Source organism: Strix uralensis, chromosome 21 (genome assembly GCF_047716275.1).
Source record: "Strix uralensis isolate ZFMK-TIS-50842 chromosome 21, bStrUra1, whole genome shotgun sequence".
Lineage (NCBI taxonomy): Eukaryota > Metazoa > Chordata > Aves > Strigiformes > Strigidae > Strix > Strix uralensis.
This window is the reverse complement of record NC_133992.1, coordinates 8,824,234-8,841,073: the sequence shown is the minus strand read 5'-3', so window position 1 is coordinate 8,841,073 and position 16,840 is coordinate 8,824,234. Positions and strand designations below refer to the sequence as shown.

The 16,840-nt window shown below is 53.3% G+C and overlaps 1 protein-coding gene across 1 annotated transcript; it reads right to left on the bottom strand.

Annotated features, from left to right (window-relative positions):
* Positions 1-2,446: 2,446 nt before the first annotated feature.
* Positions 2,447-16,840, bottom strand: DBH (dopamine beta-hydroxylase). Its single transcript, XM_074891186.1, has 12 exons — positions 16,499-16,840; positions 14,081-14,227; positions 12,441-12,698; positions 10,837-11,013; positions 10,286-10,388; positions 8,623-8,789; positions 7,783-7,926; positions 7,649-7,687; positions 6,627-6,686; positions 5,889-6,016; positions 5,108-5,267; positions 2,447-2,581 (listed from the first exon to the last, which is right to left on the bottom strand). The coding sequence occupies exons 1-12, from the start codon at positions 16,838-16,840 to the stop codon at positions 2,447-2,449; spliced, it is 1,860 nt and encodes a 619-aa protein (XP_074747287.1).

Here is a 16,840-nt window from a genome sequence, read left to right as displayed (position 1 = left end):
CCTGCTGTCTCTCTGGTCCCTTGCTGCCCCTGTCCCTGCTCTGATGGGTGTCACCTCATCCTGGCTGTGCCCTGGGGACCCGGTGCTGGGGTGGGAGCACTCATGGGGGCCATGGAGGGAAGGGGCGGGAGGCCCAGGGCCGTTGTCCAGGCTCATGCCGTGGATGCTCTGCCCACTGCAGGGTTCTTCTGCACCGTGAAATTGTTGGCGTTACCCAGGGGGTTTCCAGGCATGTTTTCCATATCTCTGCAAGCACAGGTTTGTCCCTTCATCCCTTCTCGCCCTGGTCACAGCCAGAGCTTCAGGTCCCGCTTTGGCAAAATGCTTCCCTGTGCCTCCAAAGGTCAGAGGGAGTTTAAGCATCAACTTCTGTTGCCTTCAGGGGTAATTGGCTCCTGAGGCCCTTTAAAAAAATCACCCCTGGGGTGTGAAATGTTCAGTGCCTGCTTTGATTTTGTTTGTGGTGCTCAAGCGCTGCCTCAGCGTGCGATGGCTGTGTGGAAGGCAGGGAGGGTTGATCCCCCCAGACCTGAGCGATGACCCTGTCCCTTTGTGGGAAGGTGAGAGTAAAGGCGAGTCCCAGGTTTTGGCCGTGGCAGTGGGAGCGTGTTGGTGCCCAGGGAGCGCTGCCAGCCTGCACCAGCCCCTGGGTTTGAAATGAGGAAAACACGGTGGTGCTGTGCAGCCCCTGGATGCTCAAGTGGGGAGAGATTGTCGTGTTGTGCCCCAGAGAATAAAAGAAACTCCCGAAGGCACATGCCGTTGGGATCTGGGTCCTTGCTGCGCGCGTGTGTGTAGCCTCTGAATTCATAGAAGGAAAAGAGTTTGATGGATGTGTTTTGGCCCACGGCTGCTTTGCTGGTACTGTTTGTGTTTGTGTCCCCTCTGGGCTGCTCCTGGTACAGGCAGGACCAGCTCAGCGCTGTGGTGTAAGCTCGCCAACCGGGGCCCTGACACCAGGGCAGCCCTTGGCCCCTGGCCTCTGGCGGCTCATGCTCCTGTCTGCTCTGCTGGCATCTTCCCGAAGGTCACCTTGGAGGTGGCTCTTTTTAGCTCCCGACAGAGAGGGGGATGCACACAGAGGCCAGACTGCGCACTCCATCTTCAGTGGCGCAGCGAGGGCCTGATCTCTGGTGAAGCTTTCACCCACCTGAAGAAATAATCACACTGTCTGCTTTTCACTCTATTTCTCTTGACTAGGTTTGCTTGGTTTATACCCTCTTTAGAGCTGATTTCCAATTCCTTAGCCTTGTGCAACAAGCACCACGGGCAAGAGTTTGAACTCTCAGATGCTTTGGTTTTACCAGAAACATTAAAAGACAAGATTGGGATGAATTTTTCTCTGAATAGGAGGTGATTGCACTCCCTGATTCTGCCCAGGCAGAGGGGGTGGCAGTGATCCTGTCCATTTGTCCTGGGGATAAATGAGGGACCGAGCATGCTGCCTCCCTGCCAAGCCAGGGATCCACCGCATGTCTGCAAAGATAATGTTTTGCTTTAAAAAGACCTCTCTGATCCGCAGTGCTTTGACCTGAGGTTTTTCCCTTAAGCCCAAGGTGGCCGGGAGGGCAGGTTTTGGCTGCTGCCCTGCCCTGGATCCCACCCGCCCCAGGGCAGTGAGGGGCAGGCGCCTGGCTGGGATGGACAAGCTCTTCTGCAGCACCACCGGCCTTTCTTCTGCTCTTCCTGAGTATTTTCCCTTTGGAGCTCAACAGCAAAAAGCAATCTTTTCTCTCTCTTTTTTTTTTTTTTTAACATGTAGGTATTTAATGAAGTTTTTCCTGCTGAAAGGTTTGTCTTTCCCCCCATATCCCTCCCCCCTTTCTAACCCCCACCACAGAGATATCATTTGTTCCTGGCCATTGGCATCTAGTGGCATCAAGACAAATAATCCCCAGCGCAGGGGAGTGGGAGGAGAAGCGTGGGGGGAGCCGCAGTCCCTGCAGCAGGGAGGTGAGCACCCGGTGGGCGTCACAGCATCCCTCCCTCCTTCCCTCCCTCCATCCCCGCCATGGGGAGGGCACCCACAGAGCCACCCTGAGCTAGACAGGACCGTGGGGCACTGGGAAGACTTGTACGCTGCTCTCACACAGGTTTTTTCTTTGTGCCTCAGTTTCCCTGTGGGAAAAGAAGCTTCTCCCTCCCTCCCCGAGACCGCGCTGGGTTCGGTACAATAGCAAACCTCCACATTATTATTCTGGGGGCGGAAAGCAGCATTACTCAGAGCCAGGATTGCTAATAACGCACTAAATATAGCACTTTCCATCTCCAGAGTACTTTCTGAACTCTAGCTCGTGAGCCCTAACCCCCTCCGGAGGCAGGGGCCAGGGCACCCGCTGGCATCACTGTGCGGGCAGGGATGCCGGGAGAGCAGCGAGACGACGTTCCCTGTGGATGCTCCTGCCTGGGGATGTTTCCTATCGCGGTGGAGGGAGCAGGTGTCGGGTCAGTCCCTCCTGAGCTTGCCCAGGTTGACGGGGACGGGGGCCGCAGGCTGAGGTGCCAGGGCAGGCGGGCAGCGAGGGACGGGCTCCCGCAGCCTCTTGGTGATGGTGGGGAGCAGCTGCTTCTCCCACTCACCCTGCAAGAGAAATCAGCACCGTGAGACCAATTAGGAGTTTTGGGTACTTGGAGACTCCGTGTTTCTCCCTGCTTGTAAAAATGAAATGATCTTTAATATTTGAAGTGTTTTTAGCCTGAACTAGGATGTTTTCTTATGAGATGTTACTAATTATTTGTATTGCAGAATCACCTACGCATCCCCTTAGTGGCACAGACATCTGCGGTGCACCACATTGCACAAACCCACCACAATTTAGGGAGTTTCCACCCCAATAAGTGTTACCCACCAAATCAGATGGGGACAACTCAAACCAGGGAGTCCCACCGACCCACTGTGTTCACAGCCCAGCCCTGAAAAATGCTCTCTAGCAGGTATTGGCAGGAAGGTTGGTTGGAGGCGACATTTGCAGCGTGCCAGTGTGGATGTTCATATGCAGCTGCTGTGAAACAGGAGGGATGCAGCAGCCTGGATGAGGTGCTGCGGGGCAGAGCAGGGGAAGGGCTGTCACAGCCATCGGGGTTCAAGGTGACCATGGCCAGGACAAAACCCCCAGCTCTGCACATGTATGGGGGCAGCTTGTCTTGGGGCTGTTCCCTACAATGTGCCGGAGTCAGACAGTGCCGAGCGCTGAGCCCGCCGGGCAGGATTTGGCTCAGATGTGATGTGTTGGTCTGGGTTAGTGGCCGGGTGAGACGCAGGCAGGGGCTGAGAGAGTGAAGGGGGGCTCGTTATGGGCTGAGCTCTGGTTCAGTGATGCTACAGTTTGGCTGCCGGCTGAGCGCTCATGCGGAAACATTGGTGAGAGGCTGAGCCGCAGCATGAGCAGGAGGAGGGAGGTCTGGAGAGGAGAGGTAGAGCTGTGAGTCATCGGCAAGAAGATGAAAGTTGAATTTATGTTTTCAGATTAAATTCCTTGTAGTATGTCAAGCGAAATGGACCAGAGCCTGCACCGGGACCAGGAAAACCCTTGGGGAAAGGTGGAGGGGGATGGAGGGACCCTCCCAAAGCACAGGGGGAGCGACTGGAGAGGGCACAGCATTGCAGGGGAGCACCAGCTGGAGAAACGACTGTTTTCCTGTACCTTTATGGCTTGAGAGAGCAGTTAAGCATGTTTAGGGTGCGCCTGCTCCAGGGCTCGGCCCCAGCCCTGAGCCCATCTGCTGTGGCGTTCTGCCCTGCTGGTACATCCCAAACCCTGTGTTCGCACCTTGCCAGCATCCTGCTTTTGGGGTAGATTAAAGGCATTTGGAGTGTCTGAATAGTTGTTATTTTCAGTGTTTTTGAGTGAAAATCTGAATATAGAGAGTATAGAGAGTTCACTGCAAGCCCTTACAGGTGCAGGGGACTCGGGGACAGCAACGTCCCTGCAGCCGCTCACAAGTGTTACCTTGAGATTTTGCTTAATAATTAACAGCCCTCAGGCCTTCCACAAATCGCGTCAGGTTTGGGATTGCTGAACTGCAAAAGCACGAGCTTAATTAGAGGCTGGTGCTTTTCTCTTGGCAGAAATAGTGTGGAATAAATGAGATGTCTTAAAATCGGACTCGCTCTGAAAACACCAGCAGAGCAGGAGGGACAGCTCAGCTCCTTCTCCCTTGATGCCATGCTCGTGACCCACTTTGTGCCAGCATCAGATCTGCTCTGCTCAGGTGTCTTCTGGCCACCCCCATACCTCTCTGAAATCAAGAGTTGCTTAGGCTGTGGTTAAGAGGCTTAATTCATAATTCTGCTACTGCACAAAACTTCTGCACCACTTCTGTCCCTGCAGCAGGGCTCAGCATGGCCGAGAGGTGCTGGCTCTCCAGTCCCAGGGAACTGGAAAGGTTTCTGTCCCTCCAGGGCAGACTTTGCTAAAGTGGGTTTACCAGGAGAGAAAGCTGATGGTCTTCCCTGCAATCAGCTCGGCATCCTCCAGCGCTGCAATGGATAACGGATTGTTTAAGTTTATTGCACTGATAAACAGTGTCAGGAACTGATGGTGATAGGGACCATCGGTGGTTTTAAATCTTCATTACCATCATTGTCATGACCAACATGCCTGGACCCACGTTTTTTTTAAAGATCTCATGGCCCTTTATCCTTCACGTTTTGCTGGATCGCTGTGTTTGGAGACTGCACAGATGCTGTACGTAATGAGCTCTCTCTGCTGGGACCTGATGTGATTTGCCAAAAATCCTAAAAACCACCTCACGTTTCTCCTCAGCTCTGGAGCTAGCCCTGCTTTAACGCTTAGCAAAAGCAGCCTCCAAATTGCTTTATGCAAATGCATCTCCTAATTGAATCTGGCCAAGCACATCCACAGCGGGCTCGTGCCATATTGTTTTAAACACTGGGGCTGAGCTGGGCTCAGTGTCCTCCTGGTGCCGGGGGTTCCCCGGGCAGCTCCAGCTCCCTGCCCCGAGCCCACCGGCTGCAGCCGTGTCCCAAGCACCGGAGACCTGTCCCGTCTCATCGGGGTCACCCTGTGGCACAGCCCTGTCAAGCTGCTTTTTACCTATGGCCGGGAGTTTTGCTGTGAAGCTTTGGTTGTGAAGCTCTACATACCGGGAACCGGACGGCTGAGGATTTGTTGCAGTGCACTGAGATTGGAGCGAAGGTGTAGAGGGATTTCAGCACATCTCTGTTGAATGTGTTCCAGGGGACAGAGAAAAACTGCTCTGGGACAGAGACCTGCGGGCACATGCAGACCTCCTCGTCGTTAAACCTGGGGCAGGAGAAATGCCACAGTGAAACGTGGCAGTGCTGTACCCTTTCAGCACTTGGATGTCTAATTCCTCCCTGCCTAAAGCTCGGCCTGGAACAGCTCTGAAGTTGGTGTTGGGAGCAGGGAGAGCCTCGTGCAGCCAGCACCTTTGGGTGAAGATTTGGGGCCAGCCAGACTGCCTGTCAGCAGGACACCCTGTGCAAGGTCAGCGTCTCGCCCCTCTCATCGTGGGTGAATGAGCCGCAGCCTGCTTCTCTGGCAGGGATGCCTGGCCTCTACCTTGGGTTGTAAGAAGTATTTTGCACATGAGCACTTGGCCATGCACTGACTCTTGCTGGGAAGTCCCTCCCCGGGAATGCTCTCCCTTCCTGGTGGTTCTCCCTACGCAGCCGTCCTCAAAGCCTGGGTTTGGCTGCAGCTCTGGGGGCAGGGGAGAGCAGGGCTGTGCTCCAGCTCGCAGCCACGGCTCCTGAAACCCACACTGCCAGAGTGCCCCCACACACCTACTGCATGGCCAGCACCTCCAACCCCACTTTTTAAACCTTTTTTTTCCAGTGTTACTAGCAAAGGGCTCTTCAACAGTCCCTCTCCCCTCAGCACCACCATGCAGGGGCTCTGTACCTGTTGACGAGGTTGAAGTATCGGCGCAGGTAGCCTGGATCCACAGCGCTTTTGCAGAGCTCCAGCTCTGTCTGGGGGTAGTAGTGCACGTAGTTCACACACATCTCCTCCAGGATGCCAAACCCACCCTGTAGCACAGACACGGAGTGTTGGCAGCGGGGTCTGGCTCTGCCCTGCCAGAGCTGCGCAGGCAGCGGGGAGGGCAGGGGGGTCATGAAGGCACAAAGCTCACACCTGTGTGCACACACATACATGTACACACACACACATATATATACACACACCCCTTCAGGTGCATGGGATGGGGATGCTCATCTGCCCTTTACGCAAGGACAGACTTTCAGGCTAGATTGTGTGGTTTACATTAAAATGCAGATTTCTTATAATCCCTCTGCTATATTTAGCTTTGTCCCTGTTGATGGTACCTCTGACAGGCTCTTTTTTTGCTGCCTATATAAGAAAATAACATGCACTGTCAAAAAATGCCACTTCTCTTTAATTACAATTAATCCCTGGTGGAACAGTTTGTGATGGGAATTAGAGTGACATGTACTACTTCTCAATTAGCACCTTAACATCCCCGCTGCAGGCAGCAGAGCCTTGTGGTCTCACTTCTTTACCACCCTCCCTCTGTTTTCTGGCTGTGATTCAGCCTGGGCTCATGCAGGGGCTCACTTTGGGGGTGCCCCCAACCCTGGGGTGCAAATAGAGGCAGTTGAGCTCTTCCCCCCCACTCACCACAGTGGCTCGGCTGCGGTCCTCCGTGTTGTATGTGCATGTTGTGATGAGTTCGTCACCCTGGGGGGTTTGAACAGAGACACGTGTAGGTGTGAGAGTGCAGAGTTTCCCCTCTCTGATAAGCAAATTTGGAGACCAGGGAGTTTGTAACGTAGCAGATCTCTGCTCCCTGTCGCGGTGCCAGCCCGCGGGCAGCCTGTTTCCCTGCCAGCACTGGCTGCGGTGCCGAAGGAGCCTTTGCTAAACTTGCATCCCCTGGGGAGATTCCCTAGGACGGTGTTGCTTTCCTCACTTTCTAAGAATTTCTGCAGGGCTGAAGCACCTAAAAAATGCACTTAGGCAATATTTTTAATTGCTAAACCTACACGCAACTTGATGGCACAACTGCCTCCCGCCACGGTCTGTGCCGGGGCCCGTGGGGGCATCCTGGGGTGCAGCCCTGGGTATGGTTTCCATTGAAATTGAGTCTTTGTAGTGATGTCTTGGGGCATGATGGATCCCATAGGTGCCCTCCACTTTGCAGCCGGGTCCTTCCTCACCCCTACAGCATGCTCAGTCTCTGTTTTACCACCCACTCCCACCACATTTGCTGCCATATCTCTTCCTCTCCTTCTAGCAAGCAAGGAGGGAGGGGGCACCTCCAGTGCATGCACAGTTCACCCTCACCCCCTCCCCACAAGCTTCCCTCTGCAAGAGGAAGCCCAGCTAAATTAGATGCTTAATTTAGCTCCCGGCACGCTTCAGGTGCCCACACACCGGTTTTGTGCCATGTTCGATGAGCCGTGGTGTCCCCAAGGCACCCACGCAGGGGTGGCAGATATGACCTGGGGACTGGGGGGGGGAGCATGTTCTCCTGCAGCCCCCCGGGAGGTCCCAGATGGCAGCAGGTGCTTGTGCGTGGGCAGGGGCTGCCATCGGCGGGGGGATGAGGTGGTGGAAAGGAGGCAGGAGTTTCAGGGCTGCGGGATCAGGGGAAGGTCTTGCGCTATTTGGAAGCCACCATGGTTTTTGGAGCCACTCACTGGAAAAACTGCAACCACCTCCTTCAGCATGCGGATCTCCTGGGAGGGAAGGAAAGGGGCCACATCAGAGGAACCCATGCCTGGGGCAGCCCCACGGGTGACATCTAGCCATAACCCCCCGCAGCCCCCTGTACCTGGAAGTGAGGGCTGTAGTGACTGTCAGCATTCACGACCTGCCGCTCTCTCCCGTCCCGAGACAGCACTGTCACCACTTTTCTTCCTGCCAGGTGAGTGTGGAGCTGGGAGGCGAAGATGTGGATGCCGGCAGTGGGTAGAGCCTGGGGGAAGGATGGCTCAAGCCCCTGTGCCCGACCCCGTCCCACTCCCCTCCCTTGCTGTGTGCTCAGGACTGACAGTCCCTGTGTTGGCTCCCACACGGGGGTTTTCAGGGATTGCTGTACCCTTGGAGCAGCGTAGAATTGAGCTGCCAAATCCAATGTATGTGCTGCTGTGCCCGAAGTCAGCACGAGCAGCTGAGCCGGACGCTGCTTGCTTCCTTGCCTTTGTGAGCAGTGGCACAAATGGTTCCTTTTGGGTAAGCCCTACAAAAACATCCACTAAAACTTTCCTGAGAGCAAGGTGGGCATTTTGAAACTATCTTTGAGAAAGCTCTTGGTGAGCTCCTTGGCAGCAGAGACCAATCTTCCCACCTCTGTGGGGGAAGGCAGTGCTGGGGCACAGCCAGCTGGGCAGTGAGTTTTATGGGAATGGTACCCTGGGGAGCCGGAGCAGATGGTTCCCCAGGAGAGCAGCTTCGAGGGGGATTCAGTGCATCCCGACCAGCTGCTTGCTGTTTGTACACAGCAGATTTTTCTTTCCAGCGCAACCTCGTGGTAAGGGGTTTGGGGAGTTTAAAACTGGGAATTGGGAGCCTGGAACTCAGTGTCATATCACTGCTGCCTGGGACCTGGGAAAAGCCGTTTGCAACCTCTCTTCTCCAAGGTGAAGCTGAGGTGGAGGGGACGGGCACTCACCAGCTGGGTGCATTTGTCAGTGCAATAGCCCGTGAGGATGAAGGCGTCCTCGCCCGGGGGAATGGCCATCACTGGCGTGTAGACCAAGCCCAGCTCCATGATGCCAGCATCGTACTGTCGCAGGGAGGCCGTGTAGTAGAGGCGGATCCCCGAGGAGTCGTGGCGACCTAGCGGGTGAGAGGACGAGGCTGCAAGTCACCATGGGAGAAGTGACAGATGCCAGGACAAGGTTAGGAGTGAAAAATGATGCTGTGCTGCAGTGGGGAGAGGCACACCAGCCTCTTGCTTGCAGTTTTCTTCATGCGTGCGGTTCTTACTGTTTTTAAATCCTAGATATTTTCATGCAAGTAGCCCCAGACATGTGCCTGGTCCCCTAGAGAGCAAGGTAAGGAATGCTGATGGAGAGCCCAAAGCAGAACAGATCATGAGGTGCTTTGGAGAACTGCCTCAGAAATATGGCTCATTGCATCTTCTTTACCTGATGCATCCAAAAAAGCTAAGGCCATGCTGTTACTGGGGGCCTGGCAGGAGGAGATGTGCCTACGGAGCAAGTACTCCTTGCATTTGGAAAGGTTCTGGTCTCTCTTGCATTTGAGATTGCTCCATTTAACCTCCCCTCAGGAGCTGGTGGGAGCTGAAGAAGACCCTGTGCCAGTGATGTGCTCTGGCAGATGCTGACTGTGGGGCAGGCAGAGGCAACAGCCAGCTGTGCAGAGATGCAAAGCCGAGCTCTGGCTCCCATTTGCCACCCAGCTCTGTGAGCAAAGGCAAAGGGCAGGTTCAGTAGGTCAGGAGGGGTTCAGGCCAGCTTTGAACTCCCTGTCTCTGGGCTGGAGCCCACACAGGGATAAGAATAATGGGGGAGACACTATTGGTTAACATGCAAAACCAGATAAATTATGAAAGATGTGAGCTCCATATTTATAGACGTGTTTCTTCTCGAGTTGCCGAATGTGCTATGATTGATCTACAGTACATATGCTCCGGTCTCCTAAAAATACACTTGGTTAGTCAAGAAGCTACTTGTTTTTATGTTAATGAAGAAACTGGGTTGTTTGGAATCCTTTTTTTTTTTTAAATGTGTCTCCTGACAATGTTATCGAAGCAGGAGTACCAGTAAAACAACATCTAAATTCCCCCATCCTCAGCCAGGCTGGTGCTGTCTCTCTGGTGACTTTGGCACCACTGTTGCTCCTGGCTCTGAGCTCAGACCCACCACCACCACCTTGCACAGAAATTGGAGGGACATCCTGTGACAGCCCAGCTAAACACTGCTGTTGCCTTGGATCATGGTCCTGCAGGAATGATGTGTAAGGGGCAGTCTTCTGTCTGCAGGGCTGCAGACTCAGCCAGGCTCCCTTCCCCGAGCATCCCTCCCCCACCACTGTGCATGCACAAGGATGGGTCCAGCCTCTGCTGAGGATGACTTTGCTGAGACCAGACAGGCAGCAGCATGTGGGGATTTAACATATTCCTCCCACTAGGACAGATCTGGACCATTAGGCCTCCGGAAAGTTGCAAACAGGGATATGATTTTAGCCAGGTTTTCTCCTGTATGAAACCTGGAGCCCTCCCCAGCAGGGTGGCAGACCCTGGCGTTGGCCCAGCTCTCCTGCCACTGCCTCTCCGGAGAGGCACTGGGCACCGCCATGTGCCCACTCACCTTCGAACACCAGGGGATTGTGGTAATGAATCTCAAGGCGCAAATATCTGGAGGAGCCCGAGCCACCGAAGGCAAGACCTGCTTCTTCTGGGTAGTAGAAAGCCTGGAGGCAGAGGGAGGGTGTTAGGGGAGCAGTGGGGTGGCTTTCCTGGGGACAAGGCTGAAAAGCCTAAGGAAAATGTCTGGGCGTAATCCTGACCCCCACCGTGGGCTGAGGGACGTGGCTTGTGCTCTTGGTTGCGCTTGGTGAACTGGTCTTGCTTCCAAAGGCTTCCCACATGCTGGCATGCACATGCAATGGCATAACCACTGAGTAGGGGCATCACACCGATGTATGGTACTGAGGAGGTGGGCTGGGGTGAGGTGGAAACTCAAAGATCAAGGGGATGGGGAGGTCAGACAGGGCTGAACCCAAATCCCAGCAGAGAACGGGGTTGGGGCAGCCTGCATGGGGCAATCCCAAGGTGGGATTGGGAAGGGTCAGGACGCAGCAGGAAAGCACCCAGGAGCAAAGTTTTCATCCAGTGTTGGGGGCCCCATCTCGCACCCACCTGAGCTCCCATGGCCCACGCCGCAAGCACGTGCCTGCAGTAGTTGAGCCGGTCTGGCTTCATCTTGGAGTCGCAGGGCCCGTTGTAACGGGGGAAGCTATCGAACTCGGCAGCGCACTGGAAGACTTCCATGTGGTGGACCAGGGCCTCATTGCCCGCCGTGATCACTGGCTCGTACTGCAAAGCAGTATCCAAGAAGGAGGACACATTAAGACCGTTTGAGAGCTCATCCCTGAGGGCTGCTGTCTGTGCAGGCTCCACAAGGACCCCAAGGCAGGTATGTCTGCTATCCATTACTGAATTGGAGACAGTTTCTGCCGCGTTATGGGGAGGGAAGGTTGCTCTGGGCGTGAGGCACCAAGGGCCAAGAGCTCTTGGTTGGCTTTGGGATCAACCCAGAGTCCACCAGAACCCACAGAGAAACATCTCATCCCTTCTCCAGTGACAGATGCACCTGATCAGCAGAAGATCTTGGTGTCCTTTGTGATGACTGAGTCCCTTGGCAGTTTTGCAGGGCTGAGGTTCCCTGGGCACATTGCTTTTTCCTAAAGAGGGTCCTGGCCATGTTGCGATAGCTCTGCCCGCAGCTATTGGGTTTCGTTTCTAGCCAACGGCTGCTCAGGGCACAGGAAGGGGGATTTGGGGTAGAAAGAGTGACTTCAAACAAGCCTGAGGAACAGCTCTGGCTCAAAGCGCCAGCTGTAGAAGGGATCTGCAGCAGCGGGAAGGTATCAGGAGTTACGCACTTTTTACTTACACACAGATGATTCATTTCACACCATCTGTTGGGGAGAAAATCCTCCTTCTGAGTTTTCCTTTGCAATGTCGTCTCTCCCCTGTAAATCACTGAGCACTGGCTTCAGCTCATGTGTCAGGTTTTCCCTCTCCCCGTCGTGTGGTTTTGACTCTGGGTGTGCCAGATCATCTGCTAAGCCACCTCCACGCCTGCCGGGGTGATGCTCTCCCCGCAGCTCGTGATGGGCGGTCAGACTGGCGTTACTCCTGCCTTTCCCCAGCACTAGGCTGCCTGCAGGTTTCTGCCTCCCCTTTGGGGGAGGTGACCCAAGCATGTGTAACACGTCTGGGCAAAGCGCATAAGTTGAATTTATGTCTGTAACCCTGGGGTTTTTTTTTTGGAGTATGCTAAATCTTTTAGAAGTCAGTTCATATCCTGGCTCGCTCTGCCCTGCTCTTGCCAGCCCTGTTCCTTTGTTTCCCATGTTTATATATTCCTCGTGGCTCACTGTGTGCCATAATCCTGCCACGGGTCTGTCCTTGATGGCTACAGCTCTGCCTTCTGCAGGGGGTCAGCTCTGCAAGGGAGCTGCTCTCAGCCCTGGTACCTGCTTGCTGTGCTGGGTGGAAAGTCACGAACCTGCCACCTCCTGCTGAGAAACTTCTGATTCTGGGTTTTTTTAGGAGACATGAGAATGTTACTGGCTGGTGGGATGGCTCTGGGAGATGTTTTGGTACCATGTTGGGAAAGACATATGGGTCTGAAAGCCTCCCTGTGAAAGGGCAGGGAAGAGGTGAACTTTGCAGAATGGCTGAACATGATTGCTGATCTGCACCAGCGAAAGCAGCCCTCTTCTCCTGCCTCTTACCATGATAATGTGATGTTTGGGGAATTTGTGTGGGAGCTCTGCCATGTAACACCAGTAGGTTGTCTCCTGGCTGGGAATGACAACGTCAGGGGCCGTTATCTCCATCGTCTTCATGTCCCTGGGCAGTTCAGGGATGGTGATGTTGGGCTTTAGCAGCTGCACCCTCTGCAGTCCCCTGTGGATGGCAGAGATGTTGATGGCTTGGAGGGAATGGACCGGTTTGTCCAGGATCCCGTAGATAAGGTGCACGGTGCCATCCTGAAGTGAGAGCAAAGTATATCGGTTGGTTTTTCATGCAAGAACGTGAACTGCATGGACCATTAGCACCAGTATTGGTGGCATGAATCCAGGAATGGGCCTTTTGACCCATCCCCAGATGGGAAGCCACCCTGACTTCACCAGTAGCTCACTTTGCTGTTCTGTCCCAGAAAGACTGTAGATTTCAAGGCATTTTTTTGGCTGACGTGATCACGGAGGGTTCCCTACCAGCTGGGAGAGTCTGAAAAGTTTTCCCTAGATGGCATCAGTTCTGTAAGGGTAACATCTCCTCTCTGCTCTTTTAGAGTCCTTTATTCCTCCTGAGCTCCAGCCTGGGACAACCACATTGGTTAAGGGCTCATCCCACCCTGCGTCCTGGCCCTAGCAATGGCCATGGGCAGCAGTCTGGGGAGAAACAGCAGAAAAAAGACTTCTCCCTGAAATCCTCCCTTTCTGCCAGTGTCTGTTGGGGGGGTACTGCAAGAAGCTCTGCTGAAAGTCTACTGCAAGCAAGGAAGGTGCTGCTGAACCTGGTGAGCCCTGGACAGGAGATAAGGAAGAAAGGAAAAAGAGCATAATATTTTCTTAAAGGATCAGAGAATGAAGACCTGAAAGTCTTTTCTTGGTTCACACACAGATTTTTTTCTTCCAGGGCTCTCTGTGTTTTGGCAGACAGTAGACATTTCTCACCATAAGACAAGCTTTTGAAAACCGGCAACAAAAACTCAAGGATGCTCTGTGCCCACGTTGGCTTTAAAATATCCTGCCCACCAAAGACTTTCATCTGAAATGAGCCTTGCACCGATTCCTGCCCGCACCCAGGGTCTATGGCTGTGACTCTGAAGCTCTTCAACATCCCCAATGGGGAGGTTTCCCCCAAACCCCATTTCGTGGGGGAGCAGTGAATGCAGACCCAGAGAGACTTCACTGAACCACACAGTCACACCGCAGCAGCTCTATTTGCCTTCCCTTTGCTCTATCTCCTGCCAAAATCCTCCTCTTTGCCTCCTGTTGAACAATACCAACACCTCTTTGTAACACTCCAAACAGTTGGCTCCAGACGGCAAACCGGAGTGATGCAGGAGGGTATTTATATAGACCTAACACATGCTTAACAGGAGCGGATGATGCAAACGAGCTAAAATCTACACTTTATAGAAGTTTAGAAGGGGTTGTAAATAGATTGTGCCAAACATTACTCATGTCCCAGGACTGACATCTGTAGCACGTTTCCTTTCTGCCTTAGACAGCACAAACGCCTGATACTGTCCCTGAAACAAAACACTGGTCAGGTATAATGATGCGGGTTGGGGTTTGGAGCTCTGCCCCAGGGCTGGGATAGGGCTGGGGGGTGCTATAGTGGGGTGAGGATGATGCTGTACCTCTATAAGGTAGTCCTTGGGGTCACAGGTGCTGAAGGGTCTTCTGAAGAGGAGGTAGAGCCCCTCAGGAGCCCTCCGAGCCCCGAGGAGCTGATAGTCCTGCTGCGAGTCCATGTGGAGCTGCCCCTTGTTATCGCTCCAGGCATCCTGTGGGAAGAAGAGCAGCCCCCTAAGCCCCACACAGCCCGAGGACCCCACGGCGGTGACCTCCAGCGGTACCGCGGGCCGTGAGGTCCTCCTTCTCATCACCCTCCGGTTGGTTCACCCTCCGCATCCCAGAGGTGGAGGGAGCCTGTGTTTTGGTTGCCCCATGCTCCCCTCCAGCAGCCCACGGGCAGAGCCGTGCCAGCATGGCCCCTGTCACGAGACCCTTGGTGCTCAGCACAGGCAGACCTGTGAAATACATGACCCAGCATTCGTAGTCAAAGAAAGACCTTTACAAGTTGAGATGCGACTGGGGGGAAAGGACGTGAGGGGAGGAAAGCCTGCAGGGACACGTGAAGGTGTTGCATCAGTCTGTGCTGTGTTTTGGGTGTCTTTGGCTGGGGGGGACCTTCTAGTGGGGGGTGATGTGCTCTCCAAGACCCAGCTGCTCTCAATTTAAGATCAGACCCTTGTTGGGCTGTAATGTCAGTCCTAGAAATTGCTACCCCTCTTCAAAATCCTGAATTTGTTGTGGCCAGATTGTTTTAGCAGCCCAGCAAGGCCTCCCAAAAACTGCTCATTGTTGACAATGGTGACAAAGCCAGAAAGAGAAGCAAAGCAGTAGGTTACTCCTGTGTTTAAGGATTTGAAGGTTTGGAGCATAAAATCCTGCAATAATTTGGATTTGAACAGTTTTGTTGTCTTGATCTTTTGCATCTCCTGTTGCTATCTTTTATTTACTGAGAAAAGGCAGTTAAGAAGTACCTCACTGTATGTACACAAGTGGCATGGGTTGTCTTATCTTGGGGGAAAAAACAGAAGAAAAAGAGTAAAGTATCTTGGCATTATTTCAGCCAGAAGTATAGAGTGATATTTCAAGAACATATTGTCCTTAGAGGGGGAGAGTAAAATCAGCTACATGAAGCTAGCATGACATTTGTTTTCATAGGAATATGGTGTGCGAATTAATCTTGTGGTACATGGGAGGTTAAGCAAATTTGGATCTTTAACAGCTGACATACTTATCCAGAAGAAAAGCTTCTGGGAGGGAGAAAACCAGGACTGGAGAGATTTATAGAAATCTCCTTGCAGGATGCTGTTCAGCACCAACAGCAAGAGAAAGCCCAAATGCTGCCTGGTGTTTAATTCAGTGCTGCTTGTCTTTCAGTGGGCACGTGAAGGCAGATTAGAAACGATCCTTTATGTTTTTTAACATGATGCTGTGAAATACTGTAGCTTTCGGGCCACCACACATCCTGAATGGCTGGCAATTAACAGGAAAACAGTACAGATAATAAGCCCTTCTTTTCATCCTTTCATTACACTGCAGATCACATTGCGGCTGATGTGAAAGAATGTATTTTATGGCTAATTTGAGGTAAGCAGAGAGGTAAAATTTAACTTACTGGAAAGCCTCACACAGGGAAAAATGGGAATTGGTTTCTGCAGCCAAGCGCAATTGCAATAAGCCTAACTGGTGGTCTGGGGATAAATAGCTGCTGGAGAGCATGGGGCAGTTACTGTAACTGCAGCCCCGGTGGAAAGACAAAGCAAACAAGAACCTGGACAAAGACTGTGTTAGGAAGGACAGCAATTTGCAACAGCAATATCAAACAGCAAAATTAGAAATGAGTTCCCCTCCATCTGCTACCACCAGGCATTTACATACTGCCCAAACAGATTTGCATGTTTAATTTCTGCTAACACCACGCGGCTGGCAGGCAGCCATCAGGTTGTGTTTTCCTGTGTCCTGTTGATCTCTGCGATGGCATCGAACGGGACTCGCAGCTGGGTTATTGGTGCTGGCAGGAGCAGCCTTCCTGGAGGATAACTTTTGCCCTGTCTCAAAGTCATTAACGGGAGTTGTGGTTAATTTTTAATGTGACTGGCAGCAGCGCACAAGTGAACCAAGGTGTTGGTGCATCCTGACTGCGCGTGTGTGAGCTGGTCTGTGCATCCACCTCTTGGAGCTCTTTGCAGCTAAACGCAGCAGAGACATCCAGGTTCTGGTTCCCCTCAGCCTTGCTGTTGTGCTGATGTATTTTTTCTTTTTGGGTTTAAGATCCTATGCCAAACTCATAGTGTAGACCTGATCTGTGGGTCCCTCTGGGCTAGAGACCCCCAAGCCCTTTTGGACCCCTTCCACCTGAGCAGCGGGAGCGGTCCAGCATGCACCATGCCCTGGATCAGCCCCGCTCCTTCAAACCACGGGCTCCACCCCACCCATGGGGAGGCAACCCCAAAAGCAGCCATGCAAACACACAAGAGACTCACCCCAAAATAGGAATTGTGCCCATCGCTCCAGAGCACAGCTAGGTCCGCGTTCTCAAACTCGCCCCTGTCCGACATCCCGAAGAGGAGCCCAAACTGCAAGTCCCTGATGAGGAGCTGGAAATGCACGTCTTGCTCAGGATAGCTGACATTCCAGGAGAGCTCGAGCAGCCCCTGGGAATCGAGGGGCACCTTGTAGGGAAAATTGCTCCCGTGGGGTGCTGAGCCCTGCAGGGCCACCACCAAGATGACCAGGAACACCGCGATCATGGTGAAGTACATGGATGCCACTTCCCGCAGCTTGAAGCTGGGGCAGCGGCAGGACTTGCTCCCGGATGTCTGCAT

Bases quoted from the DNA above. Each gene is read 5' to 3' on its own strand.
- DBH (XM_074891186.1), bottom strand. From the start codon at position 16,840: ATGCAGACATCCGGGAGCAAGTCCTGCCGCTGCCCCAGCTTCAAGCTG. The intron at 6,017-6,626 runs GTGAGTGGGGGG...TCTGTGCTACAG, and splicing joins ACCGCAGCCGAGCCACTGTG to GGTGGGTTTGGCATCCTGGA. The intron at 2,582-5,107 runs GTATGTAGAGCT...TTTCTCTTGCAG, and splicing joins CCTCAGCCGTCCGGTTCCCG to GGTGAGTGGGAGAAGCAGCT.